The 23337-nt window shown below is 37.8% G+C and overlaps 1 protein-coding gene across 15 annotated transcripts in view; it reads left to right on the top strand.

The window, feature by feature from the left end:
* Positions 1 to 23337, top strand: part of BCAS3 (BCAS3 microtubule associated cell migration factor) — a 576467-nt gene that overhangs the window by 206403 nt on the left and 346727 nt on the right. For 12 of the 15 annotated variants that reach the window (XM_055090058.1, XM_055090057.1, XM_028498857.2 and 9 more), the window contains exons 15-16: positions 7248 to 7512; positions 16303 to 16356. In XM_055090058.1, the coding sequence (XP_054946033.1) occupies positions 7248 to 7512; positions 16303 to 16356 (319 nt within the window). The remainder of the gene's footprint in view (positions 1 to 7247; positions 7513 to 16302; positions 16357 to 23337) is intronic. The other 3 variants (XM_055090060.1, XM_024127616.3, XM_024127617.3) reach the window with 1 other exon arrangement.

Here is a 23337-nt window from a genome sequence, read left to right on the forward strand (position 1 = left end):
GGCCCGTGAGCCATGGCCGCTGAGCCTGCGCGTCTGGAGCCTGTGCTCCGCGACGGGAGAGGCCACAACAGTGAGAGGCCCGCGTACCGCAAAAAAAATAAAAAATAAAAAAAAATAAAAATAAAAAATAAAAAAAGGGAGCGTACTTGGTTGCTGGATCAGGCAGGTGGCGATGTTGTACTGGGATAACACCGCTGTGTACTTAGCAGCCATTAAGTCTCTACCTCAACTTTTTCCTACTGGGATTCTGTTGTTTCTATTACATAACATGGGAAGGAACTGGAAGCCTAGTAGGTGAGCTGTCGTGGGCTTGTCGCATTGTCACCTCAATCTACATGGCAGAGGATACCCCCTGACACTTAAAAGCATGTAAGCACAATCAATTAAGCCATTAATACTAGTTATACATTTATCAACGTAAACGACAACAACAGTACACCCGCAAGGTCATCTTAGCTCCTCTACCCTACTGTGAACTGTGCTTACACTTCGTTCCAGGGTATTTTTCCTCCTACGAGGGCATGGGCTGTTTCCCTCTACATGAGAACATGGACGAATGTGTTTAAGGTGCACATGCCCGTTTTTCCAGTGACGGCTGCCAGGGGATCTCATTATCCCCTGTCTTGGTGGCAGGGGAGGCTAGTCTGTAGATACTATGGGGGCAGCCAGGAGCGTTAGCCTTTTTTCCTCACTTGGCCAAGTGTTGGTGCCAGTTATTTCCCGATCAGCAGTGGTGCTGCTCACCAGCTTCCAGCGAGTGTCCCGGCACCACAGCCCCTTTCTTTCTGCCCCCACTTCCATCACTGCCACGGTTCACACTGCACTCCTTGGCATTTTGGGCCACCCCTCATCCTTGTCTCCACTCAAGTTCAGGCTGCAGCAGGAGCCGGCTGCACTAGCACTGCTGGCTCTGTGGTGTTTACAAGGTGTCACATTCGCTTTTTTTGTTTGTTTAGATTTTTATTGAAATTATCATAGGTTCATAGGCACTTGTAAGAAATTGTACTAAGAGATCCCATGTACACTTTACCCAGTTTATCCCAACGGTAACATTTTGCAAAACTAGAGTATATGACAACCAGCATATTGACATGGGCACAATGCACTGATTTTTTCAGATTTTACCAGATGTGCTTGTGCTTGTGTGTGTGTGTGTTTGTGTATGTGTGTGTGTTTAGGTGTATATAATTTAATCACGTGTTGGTTTGTGTATCCACCACTGCTGTCAAGATACTGAACAGTTCCCTCAGGTTACCCTTTTATAAGTAACCTAACTTTTACAGTTTGTTTAAACATCCTCCCGGACTATTTACATTTTGGGGATATTATGAGTATGTTACGTGAGCGTAGTTTTCATTTCTCTGGCATAGATGCCCAAGAGTTCAGCATGCTGCTTATTTGATAGCTCATTTTCAAATTTCTAGCACTTAGAAGAGTGCAAAACATGTAATAGGGTTCCCATGAATGCATTATTGGATAAATAAATGAATCTGAAGAATTGATATGGGGAGGGAGTAGGCAGATGAGACAGAGGGTGTGTGTGGATTATCTGTCTTTACCACATCTCCATTCTAAGCATCTTATTCTCAAGCAAATTTATTGCCATTAACATAACCTCATCTGAAGGCTTGGACCTTGGCTAGTTAGTTTTTGTGATATGGTACTTTATGGTTTTGATTGCCATTCTTACAGGCTTGTGAAAGAATAGTACTCTGGGATTTGAGACTTTTTATCCAAGTACTCTCTGCTTTCGTGTTTTCTTTCTTTTTAAAAGAGAGTTGGAAAGGGAATTAGTAATTGAATCATTAGGCATGTATTTGCCTACAGAAACAAAAACAATGGTTTTTAAAAAAAACAACCCAGGGTTTATTTTTCTCACTTTACAAGCAGGCTGCTGCCGGTTTTGGTACAGTGTCTCAGTGACTTTTTTTGTTCTTTTTCTTGTGATCGCTTTATAATTGCCACTCCAGTGGGCATCATTTCTGAATTCAAAGCAGTAAGGTGAATTCAAAGCAGTAAGGTGAATTCAAGGAGTAAGGACAGCTTCAGTGATGTTAATTCCTTTTGTCAAGAAAGTGGATACTTTTCAACACTTGCTGTAAGAGAGGCTTTGGGAAGCGCATAGGAAGTATCTGTAGTGGTGGCAGGTGAGGGAGTGAAGGTTGGAGGTTGGGTGTTCTATTTGCCATCCACTAGTTACATCTATACAACCATAAATCAAGGTATAGAACATTTTCATCATTTCAGAAAGTTTCCTCCTGCCCCTTTCAGTCAATCTTCTGCCCCACTCACACCCTAAGAAATCATTGCCATTACTTCATTTTTAAAAGAGAGTATCTTTTATGTAATTTCTAAGGTTTGGTGTGGGGCTGGGGGACTGCTATTTCTGGTAAGTTTATTTTTTTTTCTAGCTCCATATTACAGACTTCAGGCCAGTCTCAGAGTCATGATGTGAGTTCTAAAACTGCAGATTTCTTGGTCATGTCTCCCCCAAGACCTCCCCACACCTCCTGAATCGTAATTCTGAAGGTGGGACCAAAGGATCTGTACTTCTTACAAATAATCTTAGTCTACTTAGTCTGCTTCTTAGTCCACTAAAAGTTAGAGAATCTCTGCTTTAGATTTTAGGATGTTAAAATAACGCTGAATTTTAAAATTGCTATTATTAGTTAATTGGGATTGCGGGGTAAATTTGCGGCATAAATGCGGAGCCTTGTGTGATGCTCATTTCTGTATCTTAGATGCTTAAATGCAGTAACACTTAATTCTAGTGCTCAAATACTCTTGTTTTATATGTAATTTGAATTCAGCCTGTTCTGTGAATGAAATATACACTCGAGGTTTTTTTTTTTTTTTTGGTTGTTTTGATAAAATGTTGGACGTAATTATTCCATATATGTCTGCTATATTAGATATTGGTTGCCCCAAATATTGTTTGGATGAGTATATCAATGAAATTGATTTAGATTGCTGAAAAAAATACTTGTATAAACTAGAATTACTGGCATATAGCTGCAATATGTTTTAAGGAACAAATACTTCAGCGTTCTATACGCCTAATTGGTTTCTCATAGCCAAATTTTACATCATTACAAAAAGAAGCAAGTGTGAGATGTTATAAATATGCCAAATAATACATTTAAAGAGCAGTACATTTTATAACCGAATAGAAATTTGCAAAACATTTAATTAAGCACTCTGTATTTCTTATTTATATCTCATTGGTTAAGAATTCTGACATTTGCTTATTTAAAAGCTCCAAATTGATAATAATGAGTGTCCTAATGAGGGTTCCCAGTCTTTCTTATTTTTAATAATGTATGAAAAACCACCCAACTTGTTTGATAACATGAACAGTTGTATCATTTTGCATTTTGTGGATAGGCGACTTGTTATCCTCTGTAATGTTATTTAAAGGATTAAACTTTCTCTAGTTTCTTGACAGCTGATGTCTTTAGCAACTCTTCTCTGCTTGTTTATGTATCCTGATGTGTCTTTAAGGTCACAGAGCAGAATCACTTCTCTAATAGCAGTTTTCTAAGTAAGCTTTTAGGTGGAATTCTGTCTTCTTGCCTTGATACTGTTTGTTAGTACCACCTCATATCAGAAGTATTCTTAAAATGAAAGAAGGAAACTTCTTTTCATTGACAGACCAGGAAGTCATCTTGATTATAAGTGTTTTGGAAAAAGGTTTTAGATAACATGGTTTAGTTCCGCTGTGGATGGAACATAAGTTTCTCAGTAAGCCTAAAGATAGTTTTCTTTATATATTTGATTCTGGCTTGTGTTAATGCATTTGATACTATAATATTAAATTTGTCTGGTACTGTGTTTCTTTTCTCTTGCTTCTGCTGTTTACACTTTTCTTTGTCCTACCCCTTCCTTTTCTCCTGCTTTTCTATAAGTCGTTTAGCTGAAAGTTAGTGTCAGTGAAGTAGAGAGGTAAAGCACTTGAGGAATGACTTCTTATTCGTAATTCTAGAATTGCTGGGAGTTAAATTTCTCAGTGTAAAGAATCAGGAGATTCTTTAATTATAACATTAATGTGTCATTTGGATGTGTCACAGTAATTGAAATGGGCAGGCATGGGGCTCAGTTTGGGGTTTATCCATGTATTGATAATTTTGGTCTGTCAGTTGTCTAGCAATGAAATATGCTGTTTTGATGTAAGACTAAAATTTCTTTTTTATTTCAAAGATTCCAGGCTCTTGTACTTTGATGAATACTTATAGCTTTTGCTTGTAGAATATTTCTGAAGTATTAGTCAAGATTTTAAGCTGAATTTAGGCTTATTTGAAGATTTAATACACTGAAAATCGGCTTCTTTGACTGCTTGAGGAGTTTTCCTCACAAGTTTTAAATCCTACTCACAAACATCTTTATTTTACCATACTTTTTTGTCTGGATTATTTTTTTTTTTTTTGTGGTACGCGGGTCTCTCACTGTTGTGGCCTCTCCCGTTGCGAAGCACAGGCTCCAGACGCACAGGCTCAGTAACCATGGCTCACGGGCCCAGCTGCTCCGCGGCATGTGGGATCTTCCCGGACCGGGGCATGAACCCGTGTCCCCTGCATCAGCAGGCGGATTCTCAACCACTGCGCCACCAGGGAAGCCCTGGATTATTTTTTTTAAAGCACGGTTTGACATTTGTTTTACGTGATGAAAAATTATTTTAGTTTATCATTTAGTCAACATAGAAATCTTTCTTAAGTATCTGTGATTTGCCTTTTTTTAAAAAGGCTTGGTTAGAACAATATGGAATTTTACTTAGCTGTCTTTTTTAAGTATAAAAATAAACAGAGACATTTTTGTTCAAGTTGTCATCATTAGACTGATGTCAAGATAAAAGTAATAAATTCATTTTGCTAATTTGAAAATACTGGGACTTCTGTATTTCAGTACCTGATAAATATCATACAGTTTAGTGACTAACTTTACCTAGATCAAGTTTGTGGCCAGTCAGTTTTTCTGTAAAATTCAATGATTTACATATATTTTCTATGGCTACTTTGTCACTGGAAGGGCAGGGAAATAGCTGAGAGAGACCTTATGGCCTGTAGTGTTTGCCAACCACTGCAAATACATAAGTTTTTTCTTTTTTTTTTCATTGTTATCAGAGTGGTTTTTTAATTGAATAAGTTTGACCTGTAACATTGTGTAAATTTAAGGTGTACAGCTTGTTACTTTGATACATTTATACATTGCAATGTGATTGCCATTGTACCCATATTTATCACATTATATAACTGTACAATATTACTGTCTATATCAGTATACTGTGCATTAGATCTCTATGGGTTATTTACTACTCATTACAAGTTTGTACCCTTAAACACTGTCAGTCTTATCCCTGCCTCGCATCCCCTGGTAACCACCATTTTACTCTGTTTTTTACAGGTTTGCTTTTCTTAGATTTCACATATAAGTGATACTGTAAAGTTCTTTCTCTGTCTGACTTACCAGGTTTAGCATTATGTGTTCAAGATCCATCCATGCTGTCACAGTTAGGAGGGTATCCATTTTTCTCATGGCTGAAATATTCCATTGTGTATATATACATGCCACATCTTTTTTCTCCATTCATCCATTGATGGACATTTGGATTGTCATTTGGGTGTACTGAGACATTTTCTCTTCCCACCTCTCTTCAGGGTCCTATATCTGTGTCTGTTGAAGAAACTTCTACTTAACTTTCCTTCACTTACCCTCATCTCCACTGCAAATCCATTCCCCTGCATTCACTCCCACAATCAACCTTACAGAATTGAAATCTTGACTCCTTATTTCTTTTTTGGGGGGTACGTGGGCCTCTCACTGTTGTGGCCTCTCCCGTTGCGGAGCACAGGCTCCGGACGCTCAGGCTCAGCGGCCATGGCTCACGGGCCCAGCCGCTCCGCGGCATGTGGGATCTTCCCGGACCGGGGCACGAACCCGTGTCCCCTGCATCGGCAGGCGGACTGTCAACCACTGCGCCACCAGGGAAGCCCATGACTCCTTATTTCTTAAATAAAATCCAGACACCTCTTGCGCTGGCTTTTGCTCACTCTCATGTTGTTTCTGACATACTGAACTACTTGCTCGTCATTTCCATCTTATGTCTGTGCATCTATATCAAAAGTAGAATATCTGCATATATCTAAATTAGAATGTCCATTGCTCCTTTCTTTGTAAGTATATCCTACTTGAAAACTCAATTCCAGAACCCAGAGCTATTCAGATCATGTGTTTTTGGTGCCACTCCTAACCCTCTACCTTCTTGAACATCTCCTTTTCACCTCCCAGAAGCAGATTTCATATTTTCCTTCCTTTTTGTTACCACTGTGCCTCAAATGTAAGATAGTTATTTCATTTTTATATGTTATACTTTTGCAAATTTCTTATGTCTTTTCTTCCTGGTAGGCTGTGAGCCCAAGGATGATTTCTTATCCACCTCTTTGTTCCTAGTATTTATTAGCAGGGTACCCAGTGAGTATTCATTGAGTGAATGATTGGATTAATAACTTCACCTGCATTGTATAATGTATGTTTTAATTTTTACTCTTCTATGCTTTTTTGGAAGGTAAATTCCTTTAAAGAAATGAACATTATCCATATATATCTTTTTTTTTTTTTTTTTTTTTTTGCGGTACGCGGGCCTCTCACTGCCGTGGCCCCTCCCATTGCGGTGCACAGGCTCCGGACGCGTAGGCTCAGCGGCCGTGGCTCACGGGCCCAGCCTCTCCGCGGCACGTGGAATCCTCCTGGACCGGGGCACGAACCCGCGTCCCCTGCATCGGCAGGCGGACTCTCAACCACTGCGCCACCAGGGAAAACCATTTTTTTTTTTTTAATATAGCCCTATAGGGTGAAACCACCTAAGTCCTATTTTCTGACTTGGCACTGTATACAGCAAGGGACAGAATTCCCTATTGTTAATCTTATCAAATCCCTTATGTGGAGTTTTGATCAGTATTCACCATGAATCTAATCTTTAGAAGAAACATTTTGAAAATATAATCTGATGTTAGGTAAATTTGGTAACCAGACAGGCATTTCTTTTTAAAAATTAATTAATTATATTCTATTTTATTATTATTATTATTATTTTGGCTGTGTTGGGTCTTTTTTGGCAGATTCTTAACCACTGCTCCACCAGGGAAGTCCCCAGGCAGGCATATCTGTTCATATTTAGTAATATGTTTGTGATATTCTTAGGTAAATCCAAATAGTTTCAATCATTTATTTGTTTTTCCTTGTTTCATTTCTAGGTACAAGACATATGCTTCAGCCATGACTGTCGCTGGGTTGTGGTCAGTACACTCCGGGGGACTTCCCACGTTTTCCCAATCAACCCTTATGGTGGCCAGCCTTGTGTTCGAACACATATGTCACCACGAGTGGTAAATCGTATGAGCCGTTTCCAGAAGAGTGCTGGGCTGGAAGAGATTGAACAGGAACTGACATCTAAGCAAGGAGGTCGCTGTAGCCCTGTTCCAGGTCTATCCAGCAGCCCTTCTGGATCTCCTCTGCACGGTAAACCCAGTTTTCTCTCTGTCCACTATTCCCAACAATTCTTCTTCCCTTTATCTTTCATTTTCGAGATCTGGAATAAAATTACCCCATTTTTCTAATTCATTCATACGAAGATAAGATCTTGGGCTCATTTGGGGACCTTCTTTTTTTTTTAAATTTATTTATTTTGTTTATTTATTTTTGGCTGCGTTGGGTCTTCTTTGCTGCGCCCGGGCTTTCTCTAGTTGCAGCGAGTGGGGGCTACTCTTCGTTGCGGTGCACAGGCTTCTCATTGCGGTGGCCTCTCCTGTTGCAGAGCACAGGCTCTAGGTGCGTGAGCTTCAGTAGTTGTGGTGTGCGGGCTCAGTAGTTGTGGCTCACGGGCTCTAGATCACAGGCTCAGTAGTTCTGGCGCACGGGCATAGTTGCTCCGTGGCATGTGGGATCTTCCCGGACCAGGGCTCAAACCCGTGTCCCCTGCATTGGCAGGCAGATTCTTAACCACTGCACCACCAGGGAAGCCCGGGGACATTCTTAATTTATTTAATCATTTAATAAATTGAAGTTAATATAGTAATGGTGACCATTACCATGCTACATTAACGCCCTAACTTTTTTTTTCAACTTTAAATTAAATATTTATTTGTGTGATTATGTTTTGAATATGTCTCTGCCACCAGGCTATTAGTTCTATTAAATGTCCATTCTGTATGAACAGAACTTATTACAGTGCCTGCCAGGCACAGAGTAAATAGAGATCTGTTGAATGAACGGATGGATGGATGGGTGGATGGAGGAGTGTGTGAGTGAGTGAATATGGAAACAGCAGTCCCCGGGCTTCAACATTCCCTGTTGTGCTGGGAATTCTGCCTTCTATTTTTTGATAAGTTCTCTCCTTCTTCCCCAATGACTGCCCCCTTCCTCCCCCCAGCAGAGCCCACACCACTCTCCTTGGCCCCAGGGGAAGAACCAGATCTCTTCAGCTCACTTGCCACACTCAGCTAACTCCATAACTTTTTCACTATATAAGAGTTACTTGATGTCATATGTATGGACTATGATGTTTAAGACTATTTTCATAAATTTAGAGATTGAATCTCATATCTATAGATCTTTTCCAGAAAACTCTGGCTTTAACCAGAATCAGTGCTGTAGTTCATTAAGAAATATTTATTGTTGGAGAGGAATAATCTTGAGTCGTATGTATTTTAGAGCAGCATTTGCATTTTATTTTAAAATATTGGGTTGGCCAAAAAGTTCATTTGGGTTTTCGTAAGATGTTACGGAAAAACCCGAACGAACTTTTTGGCCAACCCAATACATCTTTGTGGGATTTCTAAAAAACCCACGTATTAGTCAGTATTTTATCTAGAGCAAATAGTTGTATAACCATCACTCCAACCAATAAAGGAAACATTACTAGAACTCCATTTTTGTGCCCCTTTTCCATAAAAGCAAGCTGTGATTCTTCTGACTTTTAGGGTAATCACTTCCTTACTTTTTAAAAAAGTGAACTATTCACTTTTTTTAAAAAACAGAGTGTAGGGCTTCCCTGGTGGCGCAGTGGTTGAGTCCACCTGCCGATGCAGGGGACACGGGTTCGTGCCCCGGTCTGGGAAGATCCCACATGCCGCGGAGCGGCTGGGCCCGTGAGCCATGGCCGCTGAGCCTGAGCGTCCGGAGCCTGTGCTCCACAACGGGAGAGGCCACAACAGTGAGAGGCCCGTTTACCGCAAAAAAAAGCAAAAACAAAAACAACAACAACACCAAGAAAACAGTGTGTATATATTCATATATTCAACTTCTTTAACATGTTTGTGAGATTAATTCATGTATTTTTATGTAGGTTTAATTCATTTATTTCCATTGCTCTTACATATTCCATTGTACAAATATATTTTTACTTATTTATCCTTTCTACTACTGTTGATGTATATTTGGGTTTCTGAAGTGGAGCTATTATGTATAATGAAGAGATGAAAATTTTTGTCCTTGTTTCTTAGTGCAAATGTGTGCTTATTTTTGTCTTTTTTTTGTTTTTGTTTTTTAACATCTTTATTGGAGTATAATTGCTTTACAATGGTGTGTTAGTTTCTGCTGTATAACAAAGTGAATCAGCTATACATATACATACATCCCCATATCTCCTCCCTCTTGCGTCTCCCTCCCACCCTCCCTATCCCACCCCTCTAGGTGGTCACAAAGCCCCGAGCTGATCTCCCTGTGCTACATGGCTGCTTCCCACTAGCTATTGGTTTTATATTTGGTAGTGTATACATGTCCATGCCACTCTCTCACTTTGTTTTATTTTTGAATTGAAGTGCTGGATTACAACGTATGCGAATCTTGGCCTTGGTAGATAATATCAGAATGGTTGTACCCACCAGAATGAGAGAAGATATTCGTTGACATTAGATGACACTTTGTTTTTTGGAGCATTGCAGTTTCTCCTTGACAGATGACCAATTTAGATTTTTAAGTGTAAGGAATTTTATAGAGCGAGATTATGGTTCCTACAGAAAACAACCCTTATTTAATTGATTTGACATTCATACAACATAAATTAACCATTTAAATGTTAACAATTCAGTGGGATTTATTACATCACAATATTTTGCAACTACCACTTCTGTCTAGTTCCAAATATATTTTCACCCCAGATTAAAACTGCATATTCTTTTTCTTTTTTGGGGGCTGCACCGCATGGCCTGTGGGCTCTTAGTTCCCCGATCAGGGATCTAGTCCGTGCCCCCTGCATTGGAAGGGCGGAGTCTTAACTGCTGGACTGCCAGGGAAATCCCCCAAACTGCATATTCTTTAAGCAGTTCCTCCCCACCCCTCTGTCCCCAAGCCCCTAGCAACCACTAGTCTGCTTTCCATCTCAATCTATACCTGTGATGGATATTTCATATAACTGCAGTCATAAAATATGTGACCTTTTGTTTCTGGCTTCTTTCGCATAGCATAATGTTTTAAGAGTATAGCCACATTGTAGTATGTGTCAGTACTTCATTCCTTTTTATGGTTGAATAATATTCCATTATATGTATGTACCACAGTTTTTTATCCGTTCATCCATTGATGGATATTTGAGTTGTTTCCACCTTTTGATTTTGTGGATAGTGCTGTTATGAACATGTGTGTACAAGTACTTGTTTGAGTACATCTTTGCAGTTCTTCTGGCTATATCCCTAAGAAGTTAAATAAGCTAAAATGCTTCTGCTTGAACACACATCCTTTTGTAATACCTAATCAATTCAACATATGTATTTTTTCTGGAGGAAGTTTTAAGATAGACTGAAAAAATATATTGGTAAGTAGAATCCTGGGGAAAAATTCTACAACTCAGAACAGTTTGGGACCTTTGTTTTCTCTTTAGATGATGTTTTGTGCTTTGGCCCTATTATAATTTTTTTAATATTTATTTTTATTTATTTTTGGCTGCATTGAGTCTTATTTGCAGCACACAGGATCTTTCGTTGTGGCACACAGGCTCCAGAGCACGTTAGCTCTGTAGTTACTGTGTGCAGGCTCTCTAGTTGCGGCACACAGGCTGTCTAGTTGTGGTGCGCGGGCTCTCTAGTTGTGTCACACAGGCTTAGTTGCCCCCCAGCATGTGGGATTTTAGTTCCCCGACCAGGGATCAAACCCTCATCCCCTGCATTGGAAGGCAGATTCTTAACTATTGGACCACCAGGGAAGTCCCTGGCCCTATTATTATTATTTTTTTTAGAAGTATTTTTTTAATTAATTAATTTATATGTTTTTGGCTGCATTGAGTCTTCATTGCTGCTCGTGGGCTTTCTCTAGTTACGGCAAGCGGGGGCTACTCCTTGTTGCAGTGCACAGTCTTCTCATTGTGGTGGCTTCTCTTGTTGCAGAGCATGGGTTCTAGGTGCACAGGCTTCAGTAGTTGTGGCACACGGGCTCAGTAGTTGTGGCTCGTGGGCTCTAGAGTGCAGGCTCAATAGTTGTGGTGCATGGGCTTAGTTGCTCTGTGGCATGTGGGGTCTTCCCAGACCAGGGATCAAACCTGTGTCCCCTGCATTGGTAGGCAGATTCTTAACCACTGCGCCACCAGGGAAGTCCCTGGCCCTATTATTTTTATAAGAACAGTTATTATTCATGTATATTTAACTAGTGAACCATGATCTTTGAGGTTGAAATAAGTCCTGGATGAAAACTGTCATTTAAAAAAGTATTGGGACTTCCCTGGTGGTTCAGTGGGTAAGACTTCATGCTCTCAATGCAAGGGGCCCAGGTTCGATCCCTGATCGGGGAACTAGATCCTGCATGCACGCTGTAACTAAGAGTTTGCATATGCAACTAAGAGTCTGCATGCCGCAACAAAGATACCACGGCCGTAACAAAGATGCCATGTGCCACAACTAAGACCAGGCGCAGACAAAAGAAATAAATAATAAATAAATAAATATTGTAAAAAATGAAAATAGGAAAAAAGTATTTAAAATTTTAAAAAAAGTTTAGAAAGCTATGATATATTCATATTTTCAGCCATTTGCAAGAAATTTTACTTCAGAAATAATTACTTACATTCTTAGGTGTGACTATTTTGTCATATAACTAAATGGTAGTATAGGTTCTTTGAGGGCCTTGCTTTTTATGTTAAATATTTTTCTCAACTTGAATTTCACCATACACTTTATGGAACGAGATTTAGTGTGCACCTTGGGCAGCTAGGTTGGCCAGAGAACCAGCTGTATTAGTAGAAAAATTTAGAAGAATTTATAGTCTTTATACATCTTCAGAGAGCATTCTTTTGAGCTCCTTTTTTCTTCCTCTTCTTCGTTCTCTAATAAGCATGCCACATACCAGGTTCTGTGCTAGGCTTTGAGCATACTGTGCACAGAAATGAAGGTCATCTCTGCCCTTGTCTAAGGGAACAAAACAGATATTGAATGACTGAATGAATACTTTTCAATATATTTTTGCTGAAGGGTGTAAAGTGCCAGTCATTTAAGGATTTGTCATTTGTAAAAGATCAAACAGTTGAAGAGTAATATTGTCAAAATATATTGTTTTCTCTCAGCATTATTGTTTTCACAGCTTTCTTCATATTTTTCCATAAAGCTAAGAGAAGGCATCTCAGAGAGGAGATTATAGACAGTTTAGCAGTACTGCAGTTCTTAAATTCCCTTTTGAAAACAAGGAATTTCAGGAGACGTTTTCCTCCTGATAACACATGCTAAATTTTTATTATGTTGGAATTTCACCCCCTTTTTCTGTAGTTTTTTCATTTTTAAAGTGCAGACATTAGAGTGATGGTCATTTTTCTTTATGTTCTTTTTGTACCTTACATGTCAAAACAAAATGGGCATTGTTGTTGGTTAGTTCTAAAAATGATATATTTACAGTTTGTGTGGATAAACAATCTGATGCTAGTCAAAAACAATGTAAACGTTTGAACAGGGAGGGATTCATCTTGAAAATGAATCATGCTTTGGCAGTTATTGCTGTTGTTTGTCTGTGCTCTTTTTAGCAAAGTAAAGGAAACTGTTAAATAACAGTTGATATAAGGATATTTCCTTTTTACTTTCTGGATGCAATCCAGTTTAGGTTAGGATTATTTTATCTATTTGCCATTTTTACTTAACAGAGGATGTTTATTTATTTGAAATATACTTTCTCTAAATATCTCTTTCATTTCTGGTCTTGTTGCCTGGACTTTAGTCTTAAGGGGTTCTTAAGATCCATGAACATGGATAGGAAAATATTTCATCTTTAGGGTTACTATTCTCTACCCAAAAGTAAATGTTTTCTTTCATTATGAATATAGATAACACATGACAGTTATAACAGCAGTACTTGTGACATTGTCACCAATAAAAACACAGATGTTTTTGTATCACATTATATACAAAAAAATCTTGAAGTGTTTTGTCGAGATGTATTTTGAAATATTGTTTATGCTCACCATTGCTTGGAAATTATATATATATAAAATAATACTGATTTTAATATTACATATATTACTGTAGCAGAACTTAATTTTTTAAATAAACTGATAGCTATACTTCAGTGTAATAATATGGTTTTCTTTGTAATTCTGTGTATTGTATCCCATGCATTTAAAGTATTATTCTGAGAAAGAGTCCACAGGCTTTTCCAGGTTGTCCAAGTAGTCCATGACAAAAATGATTAAGAACCTCTTATCATCATTTCTTAACCTCATCTGTTTCTGTACCCTCCAGCCTTCTTTTTTTCTTTTAACTATTGCAAGCATTTTCTTTGTTAACCGTAAGTAGGATAATATTCCACTTTTCTGCTTTCAGTCTTTCACTGTCTCACCATGCTTTTAGGATGTTAGGGAAGGTTCCATCTCACTCTCAGCTTCTTGTCCCACCACACCTACATGTCTGTACCCTTCCCTGAAAATGCCACAGGTATTCATTTCTTGGCACCTTTTAAGTTTGCATACTCTTCTTGAAATAATTTTTATTCCCTTGGATGCCTGCTGAAACCCTACTTCATTAAGATCTAGCTAAAAGTATCACTTCATCTCTTCAGACTCTTTTTTTGTTTGTTTTTTATTTATTTATTTTTGGCCGCGTTGGCTCTTCGTTGCTGCACGCGGGCTTTCTCTAGTTGCGGTGAGCAGGGGCTACTCTTCGTTGCGGTGTGCAGGCTTCTCATTGCGGTGGCTTCTCTTGTTGCAGAGCATGGGCTCTAGGTGCGTGGGCTTCAGTAGTTATGGCGTGAGAGCTCAGTAGTTTTGGCTCTTGGCCTCTAGAGCGCGGGCTCAGTAGTTGTGGCGCATGGGCTTAGTTGCTCTGCAGCATGTGGGATCTTTCCAAACCAGGGATCGAACCCGTGTCCCCTGCATTGGCAGGTGGATTCTTAATTGTGCTACCAGGGAAGTCCCTCTTCAGCCTCTTTTAAACACCTCTTGATGTTGTATGTTCTGTATCAGTCTTGGTATTGGCACTATGAATGTGATTTTATTATATTTTAATGTTAGTTGTTCATATTAACATATGTTAATATGTTCATTGACATGCCTGTGTCTTCCAGTAGATTTACCTCCCTGAAGAGAGGGTCTTTTTCTTGTTTATATTTGTATCTTGGCACCTCATGTAGTATTTGGTAAAATGTAGATTCTAAGGCTTCAAACCAAAGTTTTCAAAGTTATTAGAACTTAGAAGTTCTAATAAAAACAATTTATTACTTGTCAGAATGAAAAGATTTTCATTCATGGTAACATTGCTTTTCATTTTAACATTTGTAAGATTCTTTCATTTTATTCAAGAACTGTTAATTAGTGTTACTATGTCCAGGCACCGTTCCTGAGCTCTAGGGATACAGCAGTGAATAAAAGAGGAGAACATCCCTGTTCCCATGGAGCTGACTTTCCAGTGGAGGGATATGTATGATGCATAGGATAGATGATAGGTGGATGGATGGATGGATGAACAAATGGATGGACAAATGGATGGATAAACAGGTAGTTTTATATGCTATGGAGAAAAGTAAAGGAAGGGGAATAGGGCATGCCTGGAGAAGATTGCAGTTTGAAATTAGGATGCACCTGGCAGGGCTTACTGAGTTGATGACATTTGAATAAAGATCTGATGGAATTGTGGGAGAAAGTCATGCAGATGTCTGTGGAGCGTGTTCCAGGCAGAAGAAACCGTCAGTGTAAAATCCCTGAGCTGGGAATGTGTCTGGAGTGTTCATGGAGAGGCAAGGAGGCCCATGTGGCCAAGGAACAGTGTGCAAGATGCAGAGTAGAAGATGAGGTCGGAGAGGGAATGCGACCAGATCATGTCAGCCTTTGACTTTTACTCAGAGTAAAGTGGAAAAGCTGTGGAGGGTTTTGGATGACGGGGTCAGATTGCGGTTTGACAGGAGCAGAATGGTGATCTGTATTGAGAACGCACCATCTGCAGTCTGACAAGAGTAGAAGTCTAGTGAGACCAGTTAGGAGAGCATTGCAGAAATCCAGGAGAGAAAAGAGAGGAGTCAGGGTGACCAGTAAGGCTTTTGGCCCGAACAGCTGGAAGGGTGCGACAGCCATCACATGAAATGAGGACCATGAGGATAAAGCAGCTCTGGGGATAGAGACAGATCAGGACTTTTGGACATGTTTAGTTTAAGATGTGTCTTGACCTCCTAGTGATGTTAGGTAGGTAGTTGGTTTATGAATCTGGAGTTCAGTGGGAAGGAATAGGCTGAGAATAAATGTTGGGGAGGCATAGATAAAAAAAGCCAAACCAGGATGAGATCACCTAGTAAGTGAATGAGTATGAAAAGAAGATGAAGATGTCCCAGGACTGAGCCTGTGACATAGAAGGAAAACCACACATGAGAAATCCTATAAGCCAAATGAAGACATTTTTTTTTCCTGAGAAAAGGGAATGATTAATGTGTTAAATTCTGCTGATAGGTCAATTAAGATAAGGACTGAGAAAAAGATAGAATACCATCAAATTTAGTCATGTAGAGGACATGTGGCTTTGATAAGAGCAAGTTTTGGTGAAGCGGTAGGGGCCTGATAAGAGAGGATTTTATTAAGGACGAGAAGAGAGAAATTGGAGGCCAGTATTGACAGGCCTTTCAATGAGCATTGATGTAAAGGGGAACAGGAAAATGGGGAAAAGTTAGAGGGCAAAGAAGAGATTGCCTCTGTTTTCTCTTAGAAGTAGGAGGTGAGCATGTTTTGCAGGCGAGTAGTCCTCTAAGAGATGAAGCATTCCCTTTACCAGTTAGTAAATTTTTGCTGAATGAAGAAACCATTTCTGCCACTATTGTTTATGCTCCAAGCAAATTTAATTACTTGCTTTTGCTTTTCAGCTTCAATCAACACCTTGTTCCTGCATCTGAATTGTTTTCCGCTTATTTCTTCAGGTAAACGTGGAATGCATCTTTGAAGCTCAGCTCAGCTCACAGTGTGCTTTCTCCCTCTTAACATAAAGTGTCTAACTTTGGTATTTGTTGCTTCTGTAAGCTCTTTATCCATACTTATCACTTACTGCTTTCTACCTATTATTTTCGATGATCTCCATTTTTAACTGTACTTCCTTGGGGAGGTAGTGTTTCCTGTGGTAGAACCTCTGTGACTTTCTGGCTCTGTAAATTTAGACAAATTACTTAATCTACCTGTGCCTTAATTTTCTATCTGTAAAATGGGGATAATAAGATTACCTACCTTAGAGAGTTACTGTGAGGATCAAAGCACTTTGAATAGTGTCTGGCACACATGAAATAACTCAGGAAAAGATTAGCTGCTATGATTAGTTTCATTATTGATACTGTTTATTACTAAGGAGGTATATAGGACTGATTCATTATTCATATTTTTGTATAGTGGCTCTTATGCAGAAAAGAGAATAAATGAAGAATTCACCAAATCATAAGTGACTGAAATATAATCGTGACCTTATTGTGCATAGGCTTTTGTAGCATTATTAGACTCAATATTGATGAGTTGACTTCTGACATTGTTTCTGAAATGAAGGTACACCCAACGCAAAATTGAAAGTGAAGGTAGTATTATTTTTTCTTCTTCATCTGTTTTTGCTCATTGTAATACCATACATTAGGAAATATAGTTGGATAAATTAATCTACCCATTCTCTAGCCTTTGCATTTCTTTATTTTGCAAATTAGTTTTCCAGTTTAGGTTCAAGAATATGACAGTCACTATGTGATAGGGCTTTTAAGGAATTTGTTTTTTTCCTACTATTTCCATTGCGTTAACAGAGGGGTTCTGGATTTACTTCTACAGTTCTCGGAAGTGTCGCCTTCCCATTAACTCATTGGTCCTTAGGGGAGGAGTCATCGTTGAGTCACAGCTTCAGGCATCTGAATTCCAGATTCTACTTCTTCTAAATGGAAATAATGGATGAGACTCTGGGTCTTGTAGAGGGGGCCTCTGATTTCTTGGGCTTGAAGCCTCACTATTTTAATAAACTGCTTCTAAGTAACTAGTAGCATCACTTTTCTTCCTAGCATCTGTATGAGGCATTCTTTTTTTTTTTTTTTTTTTTTAACCACTCAGAAACTGTGTTTATAGCTTTCATTTGCTGGTTTATTGTAATTACTTACTTTTGTTGATCAGTAGTTTTCTTGATACAGACCACATCACAATTGTAAATACAAAGCAACCACCCATTTCAGCCTTATATAGTTTCACCTACTTAAGACAATCAATAATAATGTGATGTTTTTTGACTTCTCTTTCCACATCACTGTTTACTTGTGGATTGAAGTTTCCATTTGTATGTTTTAATTTTTGCCAAGAAAAATCAATCATGTACACTGTAGCTCTGCTTTAAATTTTATGCCTCATATGACACAGAGTATATATATATATATATATATATATATATACAGTATATACATGTAAATGGATAAAAATCTTCTTTTAGGCTCTCTTAGTTTAGTACCTGGGTTTTTTACTGGTTGCATGTACTTTCTTGTAGTTCAGATGAAGTTTTTAATCTATTGTTTTCAAGTCTATTGACGTTTTCCTAGTGAATTTGTGTCTTTACATCTATACACCAAAATCATGCATATTTAAAATATTTTCATGTCACTTCCTATTGTTTCTCAGAACAGATGAGTTCTTTAGGGGAAGTGGATTGAAAAGAGAGGCCTTATAATTAATACCATCCTGAAAAGTTCTTTTATTTCAGAAGCCCTAATTGGAGAAAACATCTACTAAATAAAGATAGCATCATTTTTTAATAGACTGTTTTATAGACCAGTTATAGGTTCGCAGCAAAATTGAGAGGAAGTTTCAGATAACATAGTTTTTGAGGAAAATAAAATTACCTGTGGAGTATCTTCTAATACTCTTATATTATCTCTAAATTATACTTTATATTAAATTTAATACTATAAAAACTGATTAAAGTCTATTTGAATACTTTATCTCTTGTCTGTATTATTTGGAATACGCTACACTTTTTTCACTCTCTTTTTTTTTTTATTCCTTAGAATAAATGCTGGCTCAGGTAGTTAGCAGTTGGAGCTAAACTGTCATTTTTTGTTTTCCTCTTTACTGTTCATGAAATATTTTGTAAACTCCAGGTTTCTTGTTTTGTTTTTAAATGGTTAATGAGACATGCCTCTAGAGGGCGATCTTTTCTAAACTTTCCTGTGATGGTAATCATGGCAACCCTGGCATGAACCTGGTGTACTATGGATGTTGATATCTAAGATTTTATAATAACCTAACTTCCTTTTCATGATGTTTTCTATGATTTATTCCTCAAAGTCTTATTAGAGAATTGGACTTTTGAAATATATTACTATCAATTATTATCTAGTTTTAGTACCCCGTCCAGGTACCTAGCTCCTGTGAATGAACGGAGGGAACTCTTTTAGTTAATCATCTGAATAAGTGGTTTCTGTATGTTCTAAAAGTTCCTTTCTTTGTTTCTCTATACATTGCTATTCAAGGACCTATCTCTATATTTTATGGGACCAGAGTGATTACACTCCACTCCTGAGGCACCATTAGGCTTTATACTTAATCTCTGCTTCTCTTTTCTGTTAACATGCATTGTAGTTTTACTGTTTTTGTTTACCTATTCAATATAATTTTTGTATCAAAGCAATACATACATTTATTATAAAAGTCAAATAATGCCACAATTTTATAAAGAAAAATTGCACTCTCCTGCACCCACTTCTCCCACTCAGAGTCTGCTTCTTTCAGTTCTTTATAATTTATTTCTTGCTGTTTTTTTTTGCCCCCTTCTGGAAATCATTTTGGTTGGATAATGGATCTCCTACACTGAACCCCTAACTTTCTTTTCTTTTTCCTATCTCTTTGTCTTTTTGTTTTACTTTAAGAGAATATCCCCAACTTTATCTCCTCACCTTCTTATTAGATTTTTATTTGTGCAATATGTTTTTAATAACCTTTTCTGTGAATGTTTCTCTTATTATCACATCCTTTTCTTATTTCACAGATGTAAAATTGTTTATCTCTTTAAAAGATAGTTATAATTTTTGATGCACTTCTTTGCTCCTGATAGTATCTCTATTTCCTCTGAGTTCCTGTTTCAGTTTTTTTTGTGGTCATCATTATCTTTCATCTTGGACTCTCATCCCTGATTGTACATTATAATTTACCTGGATAGATTTAAAAAGTACTGATACCTAGGCCCGATCTCAGACTGATTAAACTAAAATACTGGCCGGAAAGTCTAGGAATCCTTGGCTGATCATTCTTATTTTATTAAAAAGTTTTTATTATTATTTGATTTATTTTGTTATTACATATTTATTCAGCTAATCAACACATTCATACTAAAGAACTGATTGGAAGCTCTTTGAGCACAGGTAGCTCATACCAGTTTATAGGTCCAACTGGTCTATCAGTTTTATTAGGGTACCCCCCGATCAATAGAATTTGTAGATCTTTTCACTTTGACTGGTCAGTTTCCCCATGAAGGAATCCTCTAGAAACGTTCTGGCGATAGACTTACAAGTTAGTTTTCAGGGAGCTGATCCTGCAACATTGTTTTAGTCTGGTGATTAGAATAACTAACTACAAGAGGATTTGGCTTATCTATTTTCACGTTAAGTTAGCCTTACTTTTCCAGTGAGGAAGACAGTTAAGTAAGAAAATTCTGGTCAGGTTCCATTGAAATATTTTTTCAAAATTTGGTTTTAGAAAAATTGGAGGGGGAGAAGAGAGAAGGAATTGGACTTCTTAGGATACACAGTGATCAGTGTCTGCATGAGTGACCCAAATAAACAGATTTAGAAATTATGAGACTTGGGAGTAGCAGCCATGAGCAGTCTTGAACTTAAAAATCTGAGCAGGAAGTAGAAATATGACTGCTGGCTTATAGTTTGTAAACTACAAAAGGGTATGGAGAGTGAGGTCGCTGCTGTGCCAGCATTACACATACTGAGAAATAGAAACTGTCATGGTTCTTAGCATAATAGGTTCTTAGCATAAAATGACATTTAGAATTTGGAGGAGGATGAGAAAAGGAAAGGGATTTAAGGTTCATTGAAAGAGGTATTAACATTGGATGATGTGTTTTTGCAGGTGAGAATATTGAAGCTAGAATGAGGCGCAAGAGTGAAACTATTTCAAAATGGATAGAGTGGAATTAGTGTGGGCATTGTTGCTGTTGGCAGCTTCAGAAGAGACAGGCCATTCCCTTTTCCGTGTTGAGAATCATCACTAGTAGGGAATTCTTAACAATTTGGAATGGATTGAAATGTGTACACTTCTGATAAAATCATGGATGAAAGAAAATACAAAACAACAGTACTGATAAATGATTATGGTTTTCTGGCAGTAATCCAGCTGATTAAGAAAAAGTGTTTCTGCTAAGGCAGAAGAATTACAGGGAAAGAAGTAGAGTCATCATTCTCAGGTGCCCAGATGTGGTCATGGTATCACTCCTCTTTGTGATTTTCATTCTCGAGGACTTTCTGTCAAAGGAGTTTTTATGCAAACAGGTAAATTCATGGTTTTGCTTTTGGAAAAATAAGTTTGGAAGACAAGGACTCGAACTATTTATTAATGTTCATATGTGTACTTTGATTTGTTTTTCTTTTTTTGTCGGTGAACAATACTCTCACAAATTGTTGATAATTTAGGCAGCTAAATTGAGAATGGGTTTCCTGTTTTCTTCTTGAGCAGAACATGTAAGCATATTTTGATAGAATGATATTTAAATGTTTTTAAGCTGGAAATAAAATATATGTGAGTATAAAAGGTTTTATCTTCCCTGCTGTCAAAAATGCTGATTTGGCTCTTTTGCACAGTACTCCCATCTTTGTATGGTTGTTAAAATCTGTTGCTCTTTCCCATCTAAAGGAAATGCATCTTTGACACTTCTCATGACCTGAGTCATAATCCTGAAATAGAGCCAGAAAATATCCTTAACAGTCATAAGTAAAAAGAAGGAAGGCTTCCGTGGGGTGGGGGTAAGGGAGCGGGAAGGAGGTTGTGGGGAGCTTCTTTGCTATTGCTATTTTGAATTATATCTTTTTGATTATTATGAAAGTTGCTTACATTTTACTACGATCGTTGTTATTCAACAGAAAACACTTTGATTTTAATATTTAATTTTTCCTTCGTATACAGTGTTTAATGTACTGGAAAAAGACCAGTTCTGCAAATGTTAAATTATTTTGAGCCCTCCAAGTCTAAAAACATTACACCTTAAATCTTGCAATTTATTCAGTATTTTATCTTGTTACAGTGTTTCTTTTTATTTCAGTACCAGCTCCCATTTTTCCATATCTTATAGGTTCAACAGTTTAAGTAATAGCATTATGTTTATTGAATGATGCAGATAAGTTTCTTTTTTTTTTTTCCTTGAACAGTGAAGTGCTTCTGTTTGATCTGTTGACATGATACAGAATTCATTGCGAGATAAGCATGGGAGATATGGGTGTGGAATATTTTCAAAAAAGAATTTTAATGAGGATTTATTTATACTTTGGGGAACTCATTTAATCACAGATTTGGTCTAAGTGCTGCTAGATTATGGGATTTTTAATTCTGGGGATTTTGCACTAGGGTTATTAAATGTCTTCACTTCTGAGCACTTAGTCCCAAAACTCTACTCTTCGATTCAGAAGAGTGGGGAATTTTGAGATTGCTTACATCTTTAGGAATAATTTGATTCTTAAAGTAAAATCCCAAGATCTTTTTTTTTATTCTCCTTCTTTTTACAAACAGTTTGCATTATTCCCTCTACTGTTAAATATAGTCCATATACTGTCTTGCTTGATTTTTCATTGCGTAAAGAGTGGTAAACTACAATCCTAGTGTTTAAAATGAATTAAAAATTGCTGAAACTTCTTAAATATTAAGAGCACCAGCTCTTACAAATTGTCTTCATCACAAATCTTGGAATCCTGCAAGAATAATAAACTAAGGTAATGAACTTCCCACTTATGGGAGGAGATTTTAAAAATTCATTTTGTAAATTTGGGTTGGCTGTGTGAACAAATTGTGCCAAAAGTATAGTGGAGGGGAGATGCAGACAGAAGATTTTCCTACAGTTTATTTCAGTGCGTGTCCCCATACACTTTTTTTTTTCCCCATACACTTTTTATCTCTGAAACTTTTTGGAAATATTTCCTATTTCCCCTTATTTGTATTTTTTTTGAATGTTGTTTCTGACTTATCTCCCTTTCTAGGCTTATTTTTGCATCCCAAGGATCCTTGTTCTCAGACAGCTTTAGTATCTTTTTGGAGTAGTGTAGACTGATCTTGTTCTACATATAGTTTTAGCAACAGTTAGTTAGTTCCTGTAGACTTCTTATTTTTATGTGTAAATTTTCTAAATTTATTGAGTTTTGGATTTAAGGAAAGAAAAACACATTTACGTGTAACAGTCGTGAACACATTAAGATAATAGTTAACTGGTAAAAAAGTATTCAGACTAGAAAAGGAAACTACCTAGCACATTGTGTATTTGAATATTTATAAATTTATATATACACTTTTAATTAATTAATTAATTAATTAATGGCTGCGTTGGGTCTTCGTTGCTGCACACGGGCTTTCTCTAGTTGCAGTGAGCGGGGGCTACTCTTTGTTGCAGTTCGCGGGCTTCTCATTGCGGTGGCTTCTCTTGTGGCAGAGCACGGGCTCTAGGCACGCGGGCTTCAGTAGTCGTGGCATGCGGGCTCAGCAGTTGTGGCTTGTGGGCTCTAGAGCGCAGGCTCAGTAATCGTGGCGCACGGGCTTAGTTGCTCCGTGGCATGTGGGATCTTCCCGGACCAGGGCTCGAACCCGTGTCCCCTGCATTGGCAGGTGGATTCTTAACCACTCTGCCACCAGGGAACCCCTATAAATTTATATATTGATTAATATTTGATAAATAGTGCAGTTTCAAG

Source organism: Physeter macrocephalus, chromosome 14 (assembly GCF_002837175.3).
Source record: "Physeter macrocephalus isolate SW-GA chromosome 14, ASM283717v5, whole genome shotgun sequence".
In the NCBI taxonomy this organism is placed as follows: domain Eukaryota; kingdom Metazoa; phylum Chordata; class Mammalia; order Artiodactyla; family Physeteridae; genus Physeter; species Physeter macrocephalus.